This window comes from Pezoporus wallicus, unplaced genomic scaffold (genome assembly GCF_028554395.1).
Source record: "Pezoporus wallicus isolate ANWC-B61680 ecotype Strahan unplaced genomic scaffold, APGP_CSIRO_Pwel_v1 contig_3858, whole genome shotgun sequence".
Taxonomy (NCBI): Eukaryota; Metazoa; Chordata; class Aves; order Psittaciformes; family Psittacidae; genus Pezoporus; species Pezoporus wallicus.
Genome location: NW_026638754.1, coordinates 315,867 through 334,283, shown reverse-complemented (window position 1 = coordinate 334,283; position 18,417 = coordinate 315,867). Strand labels below are relative to the sequence as shown.

Below are 18,417 nucleotides of genomic sequence, written 5' to 3'. Positions count from 1 at the left end.
AAATGTTTATCATTCATTTTTGAAAAATATGCTGAGAAGATGGGCACTAGACATACTGCTCGACTTTGAAGTTCAAGTTTGGAGGTGGGGATCCTAAATACCTCCCAAGGAACATTTGAAAAAAACAACCTGGTGTTCTGTAAAGTAAAGAATGTGATTGAGGAAAGGGGGTGGGGAGAGTTTGTAAGTCCCACTGTCGTGCAATCTGCAGTGAAATTGTCACGATCCAGACAAAGGCAGCTTCATTGTAAACAACAGGATGTTCATACGAAGCCTTTCTAAGGTGCTGGTAGAGCTTTAATAAGAAGCACACAGGTATACCAAATATCCCTTCCAAGCCATGTTAATACTTCCAGTTTAGCAACATGCTCAAAAAAATAGGCAAATATGAAAACACAAAATGAGTCTTATTGTCTGTCTTACATTTTCTCAAAATAAGGAGTTATTTTGCTGAGCTCAGATGTATGTGATGCCTACTGTTGATCCACACAAAGTTGCTTCCAACAGGAGCAACTAGAGCTCCTCCTGGGGACAGTATGATCAAGGAGGTAAAAAAAAAGTCCTCAGGTGTTCAAAACATGAAGACTAACCCAAAGGTTTCTTCCCTGTGATAGTCTCATTACTCTGAGGACAGAGAACTGCAGACAGAAGTTTTGAACATGGATAGAGGCTAACCTGAACAATTGTCTGAAATCAGGCTCAGCTAATTATTGAAATACAGAATTTGGCTGCACAAAAAGGGGGAAAGGTATGGCACTCCCATGGTTTATGTCTTTACGATCAAATAAATTCAGCTCAGTTCAGATCTCAAGCAGGCAGGGAATACTACCACAGGAAGGGGAGCTGAGGGAGGTTCAAAACCCTCTGGAATTTTCCATCCAATTGCTCTCCATCAACTCCATTTCTTTTCTGCCTCTACCTCCCTTCCCTGCTTTGCTCTCCTCTCATCCTCTCTTTCTCGTAAGTCTGTAACCATTAGTGTGAATCAATGTGGACAGGGAGGCAAAGTGGTGTTTGCATGGAGATTGCATAGCGAACGTCTGTCTAGCAATGAGATACCTCCTCGGCAGGGAGGGTGGTTGGTTGTGCAGGGGGACGACCAGTCTTTGGGAATGCTGTAAGGCTCTGGAGGCAGGTGGAGGCAGACTTTTGTACTCCAGTGTGGTCAGTGTGGCTGAAGGTTGGGGACCTGAAGTGACATGGGAACCACTGCCTTAGAGCCTAAATAGGAAGATAGGTGAGATGGAAAGAGCCAAGGAAAAGAATACCTGGGGATTAATGGTTGCATGAAAAGCAAAATAACCATTTTACAAAGTTTTGTCTCTACTTAATTAAGCATGTGAATAGTTTCATTGATATCTAGTGGGGATACACATGGGTAAAGATAAACACACAAGATAGAAACCTGAAATAGGAAATTGTGCATACCAAAAATAATTAATTAAAAAAAAAAAAAAAAAATGAAAAATGGAGAAAGAAAAGAGAAGGGCCAATATAATTTTTTAAAGAAGCAAATTAGATGCAGAAAAAATGGTACTTCATTGATTATTTTCTATTGATGCTTTAAATATATGAAAATATATTTAATACTGGTACTGCTCTTAAAGGCTTAACTTAGAATACATTGAAGAAAGTATATTCAGCTTTCTTGGATTAGAAAGCAGGCAACATTTGCATTTAAAATAAAAGTCCAGATCATGCACCCTCTCAGACAGGGTTAAACCAGACCAGAAAAAATTGTAGGGTCAGGGCCAAGGCAGCTGCCTGCATGCCTGTTATGTCTGTCATTGTTTGTTTTGTCTTTTTGGACTTGTAAGCTCTTCAGGCTAGGAACACTCCCCATGGGGCCCATCCAACCTCTGCTGCCTTCAGTTGGCACTCGGTGAGGCTTTGTTTGTCCAGCATTTGGTTCAGAAGAGTCAGAGCCTGATTGAGACTTGTAAGTTATAGATGTAATAACAGCAAAATATCACATATAGTCACTGAGATGTGAGATGCTGGCCCTGCTTGAATGTTTTTACTCACACCGGGGCTCTGCACAGCCATGAAGTTGCATCCACATAGCGCAAGACAGAGTTCTGGGGTCTTAGACACCATTATGACTGGTGAATGTAGAGTAAAAACCCGGGGCAAATGACAAGGCAGTTTAAAAGCAGTCCTTAAAAGCATGTCTGCTTATTGTCACACTCGTGGCAGCATGAACTCTGCTGGCACCACCGCTGTAGTGGGGAGAGCCACGCTCAGAGAAGGAGGGGGCCTATGGCTCTTCTGGTGTACACAGATGACTTGCTGTCCTGTTTCTATGTGCCCAGAATAACAAAGATTACAAGGGCACGGAAGAGCTAAAAAGGTGTGAGAGAAACCCTCTGAACACTGCCACTTGTGAACACTCCACTCACACTTGACCTAAAGAGCAGTAAAATGCAAATCGGCCACGACACCCTTCAGATGGCTCTTCTCTTCAGTCACAGACACGTAGATTCCGCTCTGATGGGCCATTGCTGTGTCTGCCCATACCGCGGCCTGGCCCGCGGCACCACACCCTGCGCGGCCCAGCCGAGGGGGCTTCTCCGCTCAAACGCCCACCGAAACCCCTGCGCAGAGAAGCCTGGGCCTCGGAGCTGGGAACGGAGCGCGGTGCAAGGTGCGGACGAGCGGAGAGTGGCGAGGTGCGGTGTGAGGTGCGGTGCAGTGCGGTGCGGTGCAAGTGCTGTGCAGTGTGAGGTGAGGTGAGGTGCAGTGCAGGTGCTGTGCAGTGTGAGGTGAGGTGAGGTGCGGTGCAGTGCAAGTGCTGTGCAGTGTGAGGTGCAGTGCGGTGCGGTGCAAGTGCTGTGCAGTGTGAGGTGAGGTGAGGTGCGGTGCGGTGCAGTGCAAGTGCTGTGCAGTGTGAGGTGAGGTGCGGTGAGGTGCGGTGCAGTGCAAGTGCTGTGCAGTGTGAGGTGAGGTGAGGTGCGGTGCTGTGCAGTGTGAGGTGAGGTGCGGTGCGGTGCAGTGCAAGTGCTGTGCAGTGTGAGGTGAGGTGCGGTGCGGTGCAAGTGCTGTGCAGTGTGAGGTGAGGTGCGGTGAGGTGCGGTGCGGTGCAAGTGCTGTGCAGTGTGAGGTGCGGTGTGGTGCGGTGCAAGTGCTGTGCAGTGTGAGGTGAGGTGAGGTGAGGTGCGGTGTGGTGCAAGTGCTGTGCAGTTGAGGTGAGGTGAGGTGAGGTGCAGTGTGGTGCAAGTGCTGTGCAGTGTGAGGTGAGGTGAGGTGAGGTGCGGTGCAGTGCAAGTGCTGTGCAGTGTGAGGTGCGGTGCGGTGCAGTGCAAGTGCTGTGCAGTGTGAGGTGAGGTGAGGTGAGGTGAGGTGAGGTGAGGTGCGGTGTGGTGCAAGTGCTGTGCAGTGTGAGGTGAGGTGAGGTGAGGTGCAGTGTGGTGCAAGTGCTGTGCAGTGTGAGGTGAGGTGAGGTGCGGTGCAGTGCAAGTGCTGTGCAGTGTGAGGTGCGGTGCGGTGCAGTGCAAGTGCTGTGCAGTGTGAGGTGAGGTGCGGTGAGGTGCGGTGCAAGTGCTGTGCAGTGTGAGGTGAGGTGCGGTGAGGTGCGGTGCGGTGCAAGTGCTGTGCAGTGTGAGGTGCGGTGTGGTGCGGTGCAAGTGCTGTGCAGTGTGAGGTGAGGTGAGGTGCAGTGCAGTGCAAGTGCTGTGCAGTGTGAGGTGAGGTGAGGTGAGGTGCAGTGTGGTGCAAGTGCTGTGCAGTGTGAGGTGAGGTGAGGTGCGGTGCGGTGCGGTGCAAGTGCTGTGCAGTGTGAGGTGAGGTGAGGTGAGGTGAGGTGCAGTGTGGTGCAAGTGCTGTGCAGTGTGAGGTGAGGTGAGGTGCGGTGCAGTGCAAGTGCTGTGCAGTGTGAGGTGAGGTGCAGTGTGGTGCAAGTGCTGTGCAGTGTGAGGTGAGGTGAGGTGCGGTGCGGTGCGGTGCAAGTGCTGTGCAGTGTGAGGTGAGGTGAGGTGCGGTGCGGTGCGGTGCGGTGCAAGTGCTGTGCAGTGTGAGGTGCGGTGCGGTGCGGTGGCAGAGGGAAGAGCGGCGCTTTGGTGCCACCGCGTGGCGTACAGCGGCGCAGGGGGACGGGGGCCGCCCTGCCCCATTCCCGTTGTTTAATTACTCGTTGTAGAATTAAGGCGCTGGAGTAAGGATGTGGCGTTTCTAGGAGATTGTATGAGATGTACAGGGATGTACAGATCCCAGGGTTCTGTAGCACTTAACAAGAAAATTCTTGAGGGTTTGGGGAGCTTATTTTTGTTAATGTTGTTTTTTCGTTTGTTGGGGGGGGGCGGGGGGGGCTTGTGTTTTTGTTTTCTTAGGTTTTTGTGTGTGTGTTTTGCTTGGTTGGTTGGTTTTTGTTGGTTGTTGTGGGGTTTTTTGGTGTAGAATTACATAAAACTTTGCTTGTTAATGGGTTCTGCACGCAGGTGACCCCCTACCAGCAGTTGCAATGTCAGTGGAGGTTCAGGGTGGTTTGTGATGCCTGGAGTGTGGGCAGAGTTAAGATGTCTTCTCTGTCTACTTTTCTTTTTTGGAAAATGCATATTCTCATTTTTTTTACAGACTATTTATCTCAGGGGCATCTTTTAGGTTTGCTGGGCGCAATGTTCTAACATTGTGACAGAGGTCAGAAATCACTTTTAAAATGTGATAAAAGTAGGAATCTCAGGGTAAATTTTGACTTCTGGAATTGGAAGTCTTGAAGTAAATCAGGTGTGTGCCATCTCATCAGTGCTTCATCCAGAAGCCCTGAGCCTAATCTGGAAAGTGTGTTAAAGGTGGTGTAATTTGAATTGTTTCTCTCCACTCCATTTTATGTGGCGAACAATGCCTCAGTAAAGTCCAACAGCAAAATTAGGAGTAAGAGTAATGCTTGCTGGGGAAAGAAGAGTGACCACTAATTCTGTGATGTGTCTGTACTAAGAGTAGCAAAGATTTCTCATGGTGCAGTTATTTACCTATCTGTTCCAGCTCTTCCCTTTCCATCATGATACTAGCATGTGAGGAGCAGTATCAGCCTTCTCTTCACAATTAGTGCATGCAGAAAACCTTAGATCTGAATACTCTGTTTTTAGAAACTCCATTCATGGACCTTTAGAGTTGAAACTTACAGTCTGGGTGCCTACTGCTAGAAGCGTATTTCAAGTGTTACTTGCCATGTGCAAACAGTTAGAATACAAAGTGTAGAATACAAAGTGTAACAGTGTAACTCAAGGCTGCCTTTCCTGGATCCTTTATGTTTCCCCTTGTCGTCTGTCCCCCCCCTGTCGTCCCCCCTCCCCCCCCCGTCCCCCCCTTCCCCTCCCCCTTTTTTTTTAAGTCCTTTGCTTCTGAGCCATGTTTTGTGACTGATCTAAATTTCAGAAAACAGAGTATAAGCCTAACTCCAACAGCACAAAGTAAAACTCACTGTGAGTGTAGCGGTGAATTCTGTTGGTGGCCAGGAAATTCTGGTCCCATTGAAGGGAATGGCAGAAGTTCTTGTATTTTCAAGAGCACAAGAATTACCTGCTATCCTTTGTTGATGTAAAACCACCCAGAGAGAGTGACAAACATTGCAGAGTTTCAGAGTTATTCCTGGAAATAAGCTGACCAAAAATCCACAGTTGTTATATATACTCCTGTGTGTTTCTTTCACATATGAATTGGTTTTGGGACTGAAGAGAAAGGCTCTATATGCTCAATCCTAAAATTAAAGTTAAGGTTTAGTAGTGTAAGAGTTATCTACTTTCTCAATCCATGTATACATCTAGTTTATGAACAAAGCCACTTGCTTGTAGCAATGGAAAAAATGCATGAAAAGATTAATATTGAAAAAAAATTGAACCCTGCAAGCTGAGAGAGAGGAACATGCCAATGCCATGTATTGCTTGGAAGGCAAAGGATCCATCATATTCTGCAATTCACTGATGACCCACCTTGCATATCTGAGTGTCTCCACACTATTTAGAGTTGGCATTAGCTGAGTCACTTGCTACTTTAAGTTTTAGCTCCCTCATAGAGAAGGTATATTAGAAAAATCAATAGACAAATCAATACATTTTGCCCAAGTTATCACATGTGCTCCAGATGTTTAAGTTGCCAAATAGTATTTGATTCAAATAAAATGTATCTCACATCCTTTCTATTAAAGTGAGAGTTGGCATATATTTCTCTTCCCTCCCTCTCCATTCCCAGTTGAGTAGCATTTGCACTGTGGCACCAATTTATGTGGAATTTCAATGTGGTTTTGAAATGAAATCGATTAGCATTTTCTCTCCTGAAAAACAGTCTTACTATCATTCCAACAATTATGGGAAATTAGGTTGTATAAAAATACATTTTAGTTTTATTTCCCAAATAAAGAAATAATGCAGCACAATGAAGGGTTGTGCAAGGGAGCTCTAGGAGTACTTTGAAAAAGCAACAGTCAGTGAAGTGGAAAAATGAGAGAACGAAGACTGGATTTCACAGTAAACTGTTTCCATTGGATTTCATCTCTAGATATTACATTGACTTTTTATGTGCATAGAAATTATATTCCATAGGAACACTACGGGGTAAATTAACAGTGCATTGCACTTAGATTAGACATGCAAATGACAGAAATAGGAGGTAAATATGTAGAAAATGTATCCCTAAATCAGCATGTACTTAACTCATTGACAAATAGGAGCATCAGGAAAACATTGTAGGACATACTACGTTTTGCAGGAAGATGCAAAGGTTTTGATAAAGATGTTGATAATGCTATTCTCAAATTCCCTCACAACAGTGATAACCTTTAATGTAAGACTGATAAGCACTTTTTTTTTTTTTTGACCAGCTAATTCTCACATAAATATATGGAAAAAAAAAAAAAGCCAAATCCAGGGGCTGCGTGTTTTCATGGTGATAATGGAACACAGTGGTTCTCATCTGTAGGTTAGAATCACAGCTTAGTACCCCTTTTGTGAACTTGCAGGGACACGGGAGTTTCAGTTATTTCGAAAGCTCAGTATGTCACTGAAGAAAACCACCACTGCATTTTGCAACGGTGGTAACCCTTGCTGTCAGATCTAACCAAGTCACCAACATTTGAAGGAATGGGAGCACTGACACTACAAAAGTCTAGGGGAAAGGAGGAGGTTATCTACAGGAGTAGATCACTCATGCAATGTGGATTGCGTGTTCAGTCAGAGGACTGAAAGGCATGATTGCATATGCTTTAATTAAAGGTCACAGGTCTGGCAGGCTCTGACGTTATCTAAGACGTAGCTGCAGATCACTGTTTTGTGATTCAGTACTTTTTCTGAGCACTGTCCCCAGTTCCCTGACTGTCACTGTTGACATAATGGACCCAAAGTAGTGATGAAACTTTGTGAGAATGCAGTAGCTTAGCTTGTGCCAGGTCACTGCTGCTCCTCTTTTCTCCTGTCTTCCTGACTGAACAAGGTTTTAGAGAAGCAGCTGTAGTTTGTGACTTGTAAGCTCACTAATTCAGGAATGGATGGACTTTCTGCCAGAGCCTGTTCCACTTCATCCTGTCTTCTCCCTCCTGAGAAAGTTTTCCCATCCCTGCTGCAGGCTCAGTGCAGTGGCTCCTTCAGTGAAATCCAGGACACCATTTGTTTACAATAGGTTTGCATATGTACTTTGTCTGGAAGACTCTATCCCTGATGTAGTCAAGTCTCAGGAATTTTGTGAAGATACTATAGAGAAGCTTGCCATCCTGCAGACAAAATGGTAATTTTGATTTTTAGAGTAGCTGCTGTAATAGTTTTCAGAGAAAAAAAAAATTATTATAAAGAACAAAGTTCTGTTTTGAAGTATAATTAAAATTTTGTTTCTTCTTTTTGTATTTGTGCCTTGTAAGGTGCTCTTTAAATCACAGCATAAATTCACAGCAACATCCACTGTCCATGTTAGGCCATATTTCTTCTTTGGTCTTTCAAGAGAGAGTATTCTATTGAAGTACAGTTAGAAAAATTGGCCCTTGCAGTTGCTTTTTTGCATGCATACATCAAACTGCCATTCTCTGGGAACAAATCCTTGGCCTGGCATGTTGGATCCTGGAAACGTGTCTTTGCTTTTGTTCGCAAACAGATTACTTTGTTACCTCAAACCACCTCATTTTTTTGTAGCAGTTTCATTTCCCTGTTCTTATTCTGTATGAATAGATATCTTCTAGTCACATTCATACATTTTTCCCCTGGTTAATTGTTTGAAATGTTTGATACGCCAGTCATTGGCCTGTGTGGAGTTTGTCAGGCTGCACATTGGTGAAGGATTTAAAGAACGCATTTAGACATGTTTTGAATCTGTAAACTAATGTATTCACTGTAGTACACTGGACCTGTTATCTACTGCCCCCCACAGTTATTCACATTGGCACAAAAATCAGACCTGACTTCCATGAGTCAAAGATCAGGAAAAAAAAAAATAATATATATTTGACAGATAGAACTGCAGTTTGTATTCTAAGAATTATCATGATTGGTTTTCTGTTGTGGGTTGTTTTTTTCTTCTATTTTTCTATTGCTTAATTTCTTTTCTTAACAAGCTACAGTGCTACTGGCATGCTCAAATGTTCACACATCAGGTCCCCAAACTACCATAAGATTGTCTTGAATATGCTCTGTACTTACTACAGTCTGAAACAATCAAAGAGGAAAGAGAATTGGAGAAAGAACAAAACCAAGTGAGAACCTAGCTTTGTGAGTATGTTTATGAAACTCTTTCGAGAGGCAGAGGAAGGTCTCTTTCACAGCCCTTGACCTGCCGTGTATTTGGAGTAAATAGTGAAGCCTGTGCCTCAGCAGGGACTGCATTTCAGACTACCCTTCTTGCAGGAAGCTGCCCTTGCCACTGGGCTGTAGTAACATACAATATCTACTTAAGCTCTTACTGACTGCATGTTGCATAGCTTTGCAATGCCAAGGCGAACAGCCTCACCATGAAGATCAGCATGCTGGAGAAATATCCCGTGACCCATTGGGTGGTGCATCTTCCTCTAAACTGAGGTTCAAATCATCTCCAGATACTAGGAATGCAGTTCAATGTCTTGAAATTGGTATAAACCAATTTTTTATTTTTTTTAATTTACTAAATACACACCAAATAAACACTATATTTTCAGCTTTAAGCTACAGCAGGTTTACCTAAGTCTCTATGCTTGTGATCCACAGTAGTCATCAAGCTGGCTGCTGAATTATTTCCTTATAAGATCATTTAACTTCAAAACTCCGTATTATACAGGTCACATGTTCTGGTGATATTCAGAAGGGAATTGTCACTTTCAGACAACTAATATCAGTCATTCTTCTAGCTATATTTGGATTGCAGGCTCAGGAAAGTGTGATGGCAGTTATTAACTGCTCTCAAGAAATCCACTTGCAAGATGGATTTATTTCTTGATTAATGATGGAGATTATTCAAGTATTAATTCCAGTTTTTTATATCACAAACTTGGTATCATCCTTGTTCTCTCCACCCTTAAAATTACTATGATTACTCTAATTGTTAGAAAGCTATTATTTGATTCAGATTTGCAAAGTAATTATCAGCTAGTAGCACATCTGCCATTTCTTACTAAATTTTGGTACGCATTGTTGTATCTCAATTAACAAAAGATCTACTAACTGAAGCATTGCTGTATGAATTCTAGTAAGGCTTTCAAGCATGACAGAAATTTTGTCCTGATTGATTCTGACTGTTACTGTGTGCTGTTTAATTTGTTGCTTTGCATTTCAGAATTGTTCTGCGAACCTGGTGCTTGATGTTTCATACAATGATTTTTTCGTCTGCAGCAATCAGATGTACATCTAGAGGTTTTAACTGATGGAGCATTCTTTGTGACATTATTTTTACTTCTTTGTGAGTTGTATTCTCATTACCTTTTTTCTTTGATTGTGTCACAGGCTACAGGGATTAAGTAGAATTACAGCTTTTAATCTCATCTTTAAGATGGTGCTGCTAACATAATGGGATCATTTTCTCCACATGTCTAGCTTCTCTTTCATTAATATGAGGAGCATTGAAGGCAGCACATATACTAGCTATTTATACTGGAGCATCATTGATTTGCTTTTTATACCAGCTGTACTTATATAAAGTTGAAGCATTTAAGGTTGAGATTTTTAAAATTCATAAATATGCACACATGTACACCCAGACACACACAGATTCTGCAAATGTCTGTGAACATTGCTATATTAGATGAACAATTTCAGTGACTTACTGAAAATAACTTACTGATGAGCTGTTTACAGTGTGTCTTATATAGAAAATATATGAATAGTTCAATTGGTATGCAATGTTGCTTTCTCAACACTAAAAACTCATCTGGATTGTGATGTTCAGCTTATGTCTGTTTTCTGTAAAAATACTTTCATAACCTTTCTTAGAAGCTATTATCAGGAAAATCTATTTCAGAGTGTCTGCAGGCTTCTCTCAAACTCCTTCTACAGTCTTCAGATTCAGAGCCACCTCTGATTGCAATGGTTTTCCTTTACATCTTCTTTTTATTTCAGTAATTTTACTTAATGGCTTTACAAATAATGATAGCCATGAAAATACTAATAGAAAGTTGAAAGTTAGAAATAAAATTGTGTAATTCATATGTAGGTTGGGAAGAGTGGTATACATGCTGATTCAGTTGCATTTAATGGCTGCTTTATTTGCTTATTTAAATAATTTTATTGTCCTTAGTATTTACATGTATAACTGTCATAGCAGGAACCTAGCATGTTGCATGTGTATTAGAAAGACTAAATAATTCTGAAACCCTTGAACAAACTGGGTTGTGATCCACAGCTTCAGAATTTTTATGGAAGAGGAGCAAAGAAGGATAGTAAAAATTTCTCCTATAGTGGAGCTGTATAACCCAGGGGTACTGGTTTTTTTTTTTTTTTAATTGGTATCTAACATTGTTATAATTATTGTTTTTTTAAACAGCACAGTATTCCAGATATGTACTTTGATTTTTAATATGCTTATTTTAAAAATTAATTTGCATATTCTATTATTAAAAAATCAGGTCTGAGCACATACACTTAAGTCCAATCTGTTTATATTACAGAAATATATATGTATGTGTCAACATCACCAATGGATGCATTGTGGAGTGGAGCATTTGAATTACTTGGAGTAGGATGCTGCAACACTAATTATTTCTTTTTAGACTTGCAGTGGAATTGTATTCTACGACAGCAAAATGCTTTAATTGCATGTTAAATCAGTTTGTTCAGGATGATATTCACTTACTATTACATCGCTGCTTCTCATGTCCAAAATTCTGATGTATAACTGTTTAGAAGAGGAACTGGGCTCTCCTGAGCATGGAGAGCTTGGCTCTCCTAGAGAAGGCGAGCACAGGGGAGAGCACTGATGATCAGGAGTCTCCAATTTCATAGTCCTGCATGACATTCAAGAGCTTCAGCTTCTGTTACAAGTTAGGTGGCTCTATTCTCTTCCTTCTTGCAAGTTGGAAAATTAGGTATATGCTAACTTATACATAGGGCTTTCCTTCCCCTCCATCCCCCCATTGTGGCTTTGTTAAATATCATATATTTATTAAAGCTTTCCCTTACAACCATTTGGGCAGCATGGAAACATGAAAATATTTTTCCAGCCGGCAGATTAGTGTTTTTTTTCTTACTAATTAAAGTGGGGGAGCTTTTCTGTTGCAGCTCACTGCTTCGAAAGGCAAATGTCTCCTTCTCCAAAACAAACCAATATTCTTTTAGGCTGTTTTTCTCAAGCTATTTTTCACTGCAAGTTCAGATTTGCCTGATGTTTCTTCCATGTGTAGAGGATTCCCCCATTATTTTTCTACTCCTTCACTTGGAGAGAAGCAGCCATTTAAAAATATAGCATGCCTGGCTCTTTGTCTTGTTTCTTCTTGACCTTAGATGTAGTGTAAACCATGCACTGTCTTCAAAGGGCACAAATAGGTAAGCTCTGTGTGCAGAAAGTGCAGTACTAAAATGAATGTTAAACCAGTTAAATAAAAATGCTAAGTGTTTAAAGCTCCAGAGGGTTTCTGAATGGCTGACAGCTCTAGCTGGAGACAAGAACTTCCCAGGAGCAAGTGCTTTAACTGAGACTTGGCTTGCTGAGCTATCAGGTTGACTCAAGTTTGCTACACATTGTGCTGAGAAATCTGTCGGGGGCACAGCAAAATTAGTACAGTATGGTCTTACATTTGAAACAAAGTCCACAAGCCTGAGTCTTACTAACATTATGCTCTGTGCTTCTAATTAAACTAGTTCTTGTTTCCATGGTTGTTGGTAAGATCAGAATCAGGCTCTATATAATCTTTCTACATTGTTCTTAGAATAATTGTTCAAGTCTAATTCCTGTGTGTTGATATAAACTTTGTTCTGTCTCTGATGAACTAGGAATATCGGGATGCAGGGTTCCGCTTTGACAGTGTTGGCTGAGCAATACATAAGAAGAAGGTAATAGGGCTGGGCCACATGAAATCTTAAATGAGAAATTCAAGTTGGAACTGGAAGACAGCAAAGTGAACACAGACACATAAGGACAGAGTAAACACTGGAGAAGGAGGAAAAGAGAATGAAATAGTTAATGCAGCTGCTCAGGTCCTCACTTGTACTGGGAACAGGTAAGGTGCAGAGGAACCATTCATGGACTTTATATCCAACTTCCTACCTAAACAGAGTGTAAACATAAATGCATAGAACTGCAAAAATCACAGAAGATCTGACCTCCAGCTTTCAGCCACATCCTCTATGCCAAAGCAACATTGAGACAAGGTAGTACATGACGTGCCATGGTGGCTTTCAGCCATTTGAAGTGGGCCTTCCAGGGCATTTCTCTGGTGCTTGGATGCACCTGATCAGGAGTCTGTGTTGGCTAAAAAGATTCAAAACTTGGTTTCTAGTACAAAAATTGTGATTTTTGACCCAGGTCTGCATGATCAATTTGTCACAGCACTTGATTTGTAAGTTATTATCACTATTTGGCATATCACTTAGATTAAGGATATTACAAATGTTTAATTATTTTAACATGCACAGGCCAGATAATACAAACCTGGGAAAGTCCTGGTTAAAATTACATTTCAGAGAAATTCAAAGACTTAGGTACAGGAGAGCACATATAAATCAATCAACCCTTGCTGTGCTGTACAGTGATGCTGTATTGTTGCTGTATGATTGGGGCATTTTCATTTTCATAATCTCATTCCTGATGAAACCAGAACAACTGTCAGAGGCCTTGAGTGTTTTCTTTTTTTCATTTTTTTCCCTCATGGTGTCACTACAGACCAAACCTGACTTACCCTCATGCATCCCTGTACACAAGCTTCACCAGAGTGGAAGAGGTATTTGTGCTCTGCTAACTCCAAAGGGGAGAGTTGTCTTCCGTGACAGGAGTACAAGAAATGGATAACTATTGGGTAGGCATAACTTATTATACATAAGTTTGAGTGGCTATACAGCTCGGAGGCTTCTTTTTCTACAAAGCTTTTATTTGTGATCCTGGACAGTGGTTATTTTCAATATGAAAGAAGACAAGTCTCAGACTCAGCAGTTGTGCCGGGAAGCAAATGTATCAGAAATTAAACTGTATACTAACTTTCTGGGCTTTATAGGCTGAGACATTTTATTGCACTTTTAGAATAAATATTTGTATAAACTGGTGAAGGTCAACTGCAAAGGCAATGTTATTATCTGGCTTAAAATTATTACCTGTGAAGTGTAATAACCTTAATAAAAGGTTCTCATGTTCAGGCCTAGTTCTCTTACTGCTTATCATTAAGACAGTTTATTGAAAGTGTTAGCAAATGTATGGTTCAAACATAATTTCATCATGCAGAAGTCATTTTCTTTGGTGCAAAAAGAAGAGGAGAGCAATTGGCAGTATTTATTTATGAGAGCGTACGTGACCTCCATTCCAGCTTTATGTGATATGTTGGCATTTCATCTGTGTACTCCAAAAGTAGATCTGCTCTAAAAAGATGACCTTTGTCTTACTTATGGGCAGAACAGAGGTGACAATGGTCAAAATGCTGAGATTTGAACTGCCTGACATTTTATCAACCCCAGTAATGCATTTCAGCTGGAAAATGCTGAAGTTGTCAACACGCAGCTTTTGGATATTGTGTTCCTGTCAAACGTTCTGTAATTCAGCATTTGTAACTGCTGGTTTTGCTTCTAAAGGAGTCCCTTGCACCACATGTACTGCCTCAGACATTCCCGTACAAGCATGTAATTCATCCACTTAATTTTCAAGAACCTTTCCGTCTTCTCATTACATGGTAATTTCCTGTATCAGAAATTTAATGTCCTCTAATTGTAGGATGATATTTCAAGATCAGAAAATTATTTATTTTCATATGCCAAGTGGATTTTGGGTTTGGAATTCAGATAAAATACACAACTTGATTTGTTTCTTATTGCTTTTAAATTTTTACTTCAACTTGTTTGCAAATTAGTACTTTGACATTTTCATCACAAAATGACATACTAACCCTACCCCTTCAGCTGTGATGAAAAACATTATTAAGATTACAATGTCAAGCTTTCAGAAGCTAGGGAAAAAAAAATGGCATCTTGTCTAAATAGCGCATTCCTAACTTGGCCCTTACCTCAGTTGAAGACATTACAATATTGCCTTTAATTATATGAAAAAGTCTATTTTTTTCCCTTGCCACATTTAATATCCAAAGTAAGAGTGTTTTGTAGATTGGTTAGAATCGTGTGATGAAGAAATGCTTTATTAAATGATTCTAATTATATGAAGCAGGTTTTGTTGCAGAAGCTGGAAGGTATTTAGCAAACTCAGTTAGGGATTACCAGTGGAAAAAGGGTTGTCTATATTATGGCAGCGGCAGATTGCTCTCTTTCATCTACTTCAGTATTTCTGGACTGGTGACAATGGTCACTGGTTTCCTTGTTGCTTGAGATTACTGGAAATGTTCTGAACATTCAGAGCTGAAAGCCAGGGAAGTGGGAGCTAGGCTTTGAGCACACAGAATGCCACACAGTGATTTCACAAACGTGATGTCCAAACTGAGTGTGTACATTTGACCTCAGTCTTTTATGCATATGTTCCAAGATGTTCCTCATCTCTCACGTTATTTTGAAAGTAAATTATATTATGGATTTGAAGGTTTGTAATCAAATAGGGATTGGGTAGTTTTGTTTTCAGAACAGTGTTTAAACTATGCAAAGTAAGAAAGCTACAGATACCCACTGAATGATGAAAACAAAATTAAGAGTTGCTCATTACATAAAAAGAATCCTCCTCCACTGCAGCATTCAGGTGCTTTGCACACAAACAAAAAGTTAAAACACATTTTAAAAAAAGCCATAAGAAAGCATACTGACAGCTACATGATCAAACTGGAAATATCTAAGGTGGGAGTTCTCAGGCTATGGTACATGTACCACTAGTGATATGAAAACTATTTCAAAGTGGTCTTCAAATAAAATCTGAGAAGAGGAACGTCTCCTCCTGTACGTGAGTTGCTCTTATTGCATTCCCACAGGAAACTGGGACGAAGATCTGAAAGCATGTGTGTGGTTTAGTACATGCCATGTTTCCACCATCGCTAATCTGTTAAAATGAAATTCTTTTCCCAGAGCAAACTGAAATGGTTACTCCAGGCTTAAAGGATGTCCTGTTAGGTGATAAGTCACAAAAGTGCCCTGTTAACACCTACTTCCCTTACTCCACTCCTCTGACTCTTTGCAGGGAAGATGAACTCAAATAGCATTGTGTCCTTCTAGGAATGTCCTCAGGTACACTTCACAAGCTTTTGCCAAGGGAGCTAATGGAGCCAGTGAGATCAGACAGGAGTTACTTGTTTTGTGTAATTTTAAAGTAGTTTGCTGACAGCTGAAGAACTGTATGAAATTCCATCCCAGGCATTTTGATACATAAACTGTAGCAGGCAACGACTTTTCCCACCTGCTGCTCCTCAAACCTGCCCAGACTCTTCTTATCCTTAGCTTTATTTTTTGTCTGATTGTAATTGCCTTGCATTCACAGTTTGTATTCCTCAAGCTTCTCACAGCTCATTGCTTACCACGTATGGGCTCCTTGTCCCAGCTCTGTTAATTTCCATCATTTCCTCAACCCAAGTCTCGTCATCTGTCCAAACCTGAACCCCATGTTCCCCATCTTTGTCCAAGTCTCAAGTTTTGTCTACACATTCGGGCTCTTCATGACTAAGGCATAGCAGGGTCTTTGCGGCTTTACTACTCAAATCTGTATCTTAAGTGAGCAAGTATTTCAAAGCAAGTTTTTCTGGCAGTTTATGACTTAGCAAAAGCTGGGTGTTTTCACTGCAATCTTGCTACACTTTCCTGATAAATTGCCTGTTACAGTGATCTTGCTGGATACATACATACATCTAATAAGTATATTTAAGTGAGTGCTTTTTGTCACAATATACTCTATGGCAACCACGTACATATATATTACTGTGTAAACTGAAAGTATAGATATAAGCTCAAGAAACTTTGTGTAAGTGAAGTTATCTGAAAAATTAAAATTTCTTAAATGGATAAACTTGTAATTAGTCATGCTATCATTATCTAATCATTTAAGTAGTTTATTAGTATTGGCCATGCATTTAAGAACCAGATTTGAACTCAAAAACATATTAAAGATAATATTGCAATTCTATTTCACTTGGGATATTTATTTATCTGAACATTTATTTAAACAAAAGCAGTACCTTCCGAGCTGCTAAAGATACATAAATGTACAGTGATTTTTTTTGATCAGTACAAGACACCAGAATTAATAGTGCTAAGTGAGTCTTAACCAAGATATACAATTAAATGAGTAGAAGAATAACTCACATAGTATTTCCAGCAGTGTGGGAAGTGACAAATAGCATTTCAAAGAAATTCGCAACTGACAAAAGAAAAATTAATGCTTTCCACTAAGTATAAAAGTAAATATATGGGTGTAAATGTTTGAATATATAGTTATAAATACACATACATGTGCATTAATTTGAATCTAACAGAGTAGTATACAGTAACACGATTAATACAGGACAACTTAAAAATAATTTTATTGGTTAGTGCTAATGGATTTACTCTTATACAAAATAACCTATGCAGGCCATTAACCAGTAGAAATTTAAAAACACTATTCATTGTTGTAAGTTCAAAGTTAATACACTCATTCATAATCACTGGCTTGCATAAATAAGTTCTTTTGCTGCCTTTAAACATATACAAGTATTAAAAAATATGCAAGACATATTAATACATTGTTATCTTGACAGACTCCCAGCCTGCCTGCAAAGTTACTACACTTCAAATACTTTCTAGTACTTACAGATGTGTCTGAATGCTTCACTTTGCTGCTGCTTTTGAGTGGAAAAGAAAAGGGAATTAGGAAAACACTGTTGAATACTTAGGAAAATGTTCTGCTGCATAACTGAAGTAGCAGGAGATCCATAAAAACAGTCCACAAAAATGCCATGTCTTTTTTCAGTCTGCAGTGGAGGTGAAAAATTCCCCATGATTGAATCACTGTTTACATTCCACTTTTGATATTCATGCACAAACTGCAGTTTGTCAGCATTCAGCATTTTCCACAGAGGATCCAGAAAATAATGTGTTTGGTAAAGCCACTGTGATGCTGGGTAGGAAGGATAGTGTCCCCATGGCATGAAATAATTCATAGCAAGGCAATGCTCCAGCTCTTTTAAACGCCCTCGCTTCCGCGACCTTCGATGTTGCCTGAAGTCCCCATGAACAAAGTCATTTAAGTTTGATGGGTGAATACTCCAGTAGTTTCCTTTGCCATCCTCACATCTTCCCACCTTGATGAAACAGTCATTTAGTGAAAGGTTGTGCCTTACACTGTTCCTCCAGCCTTGACCTTTGTTCCTGTAGAAAGGAAAGTTATCTTCAATATATCTGTAGATAGCAGCTAAATTCAATTTATTTGTAGGGGAAGAAAGAATTGCCTTTGCAATTAAGGCTATGTAAGATAGGGGTGGTTTTTCCAGAAATCTTGCTTCATCCACAGTCACAGAAAGACCCTTTTTGGCACATATGAGGGAACTGGGAATTCGAGCTGGAATCCTGTGAACGAGTTTTCCTTCTTCTCCTGCTGCTGTACTGATATCTAGACTTCCATCATTGTTTTCAGAAGACTCTTCACTCATTATGGCAGCCTAAAATCTAGCATTTAGTTTACGTGTTCAGATATTTTGCTGCAAGTAGCCAGTTGGTCCACTGAATATAACCAGCAGGAGAAATGAAAGTTGGACTTTAATGTGATGCTTTCATGTACTCAGATTCCTATTTTATACTCTGTTAAGTCAACACCCTTAACAATGAAAACTGAATTGCCTATGTTTACAAAAGTCAAGGTGCAAGTCCTAGCTGAATGAAAAAAAAATACAAAATAGTTATACTATGTTAAGTATGAAGATAAACAGACCATGACGTTAGC

General features: G+C 40.4%; 1 protein-coding gene across 1 annotated transcript; it reads right to left on the bottom strand.

Annotated features, from left to right (window-relative positions):
- Positions 1–16,996: 16,996 nt before the first annotated feature.
- Positions 16,997–18,186, bottom strand: LOC130600675 (defective pharyngeal development protein 4-like). The gene has a single exon (XM_057412182.1). The coding sequence runs from the start codon at positions 18,125–18,127 to the stop codon at positions 17,279–17,281; it is 849 nt and encodes a 282-aa protein (XP_057268165.1). The 5' UTR covers positions 18,128–18,186; the 3' UTR covers positions 16,997–17,278.
- Positions 18,187–18,417: the final 231 nt, after the last annotated feature.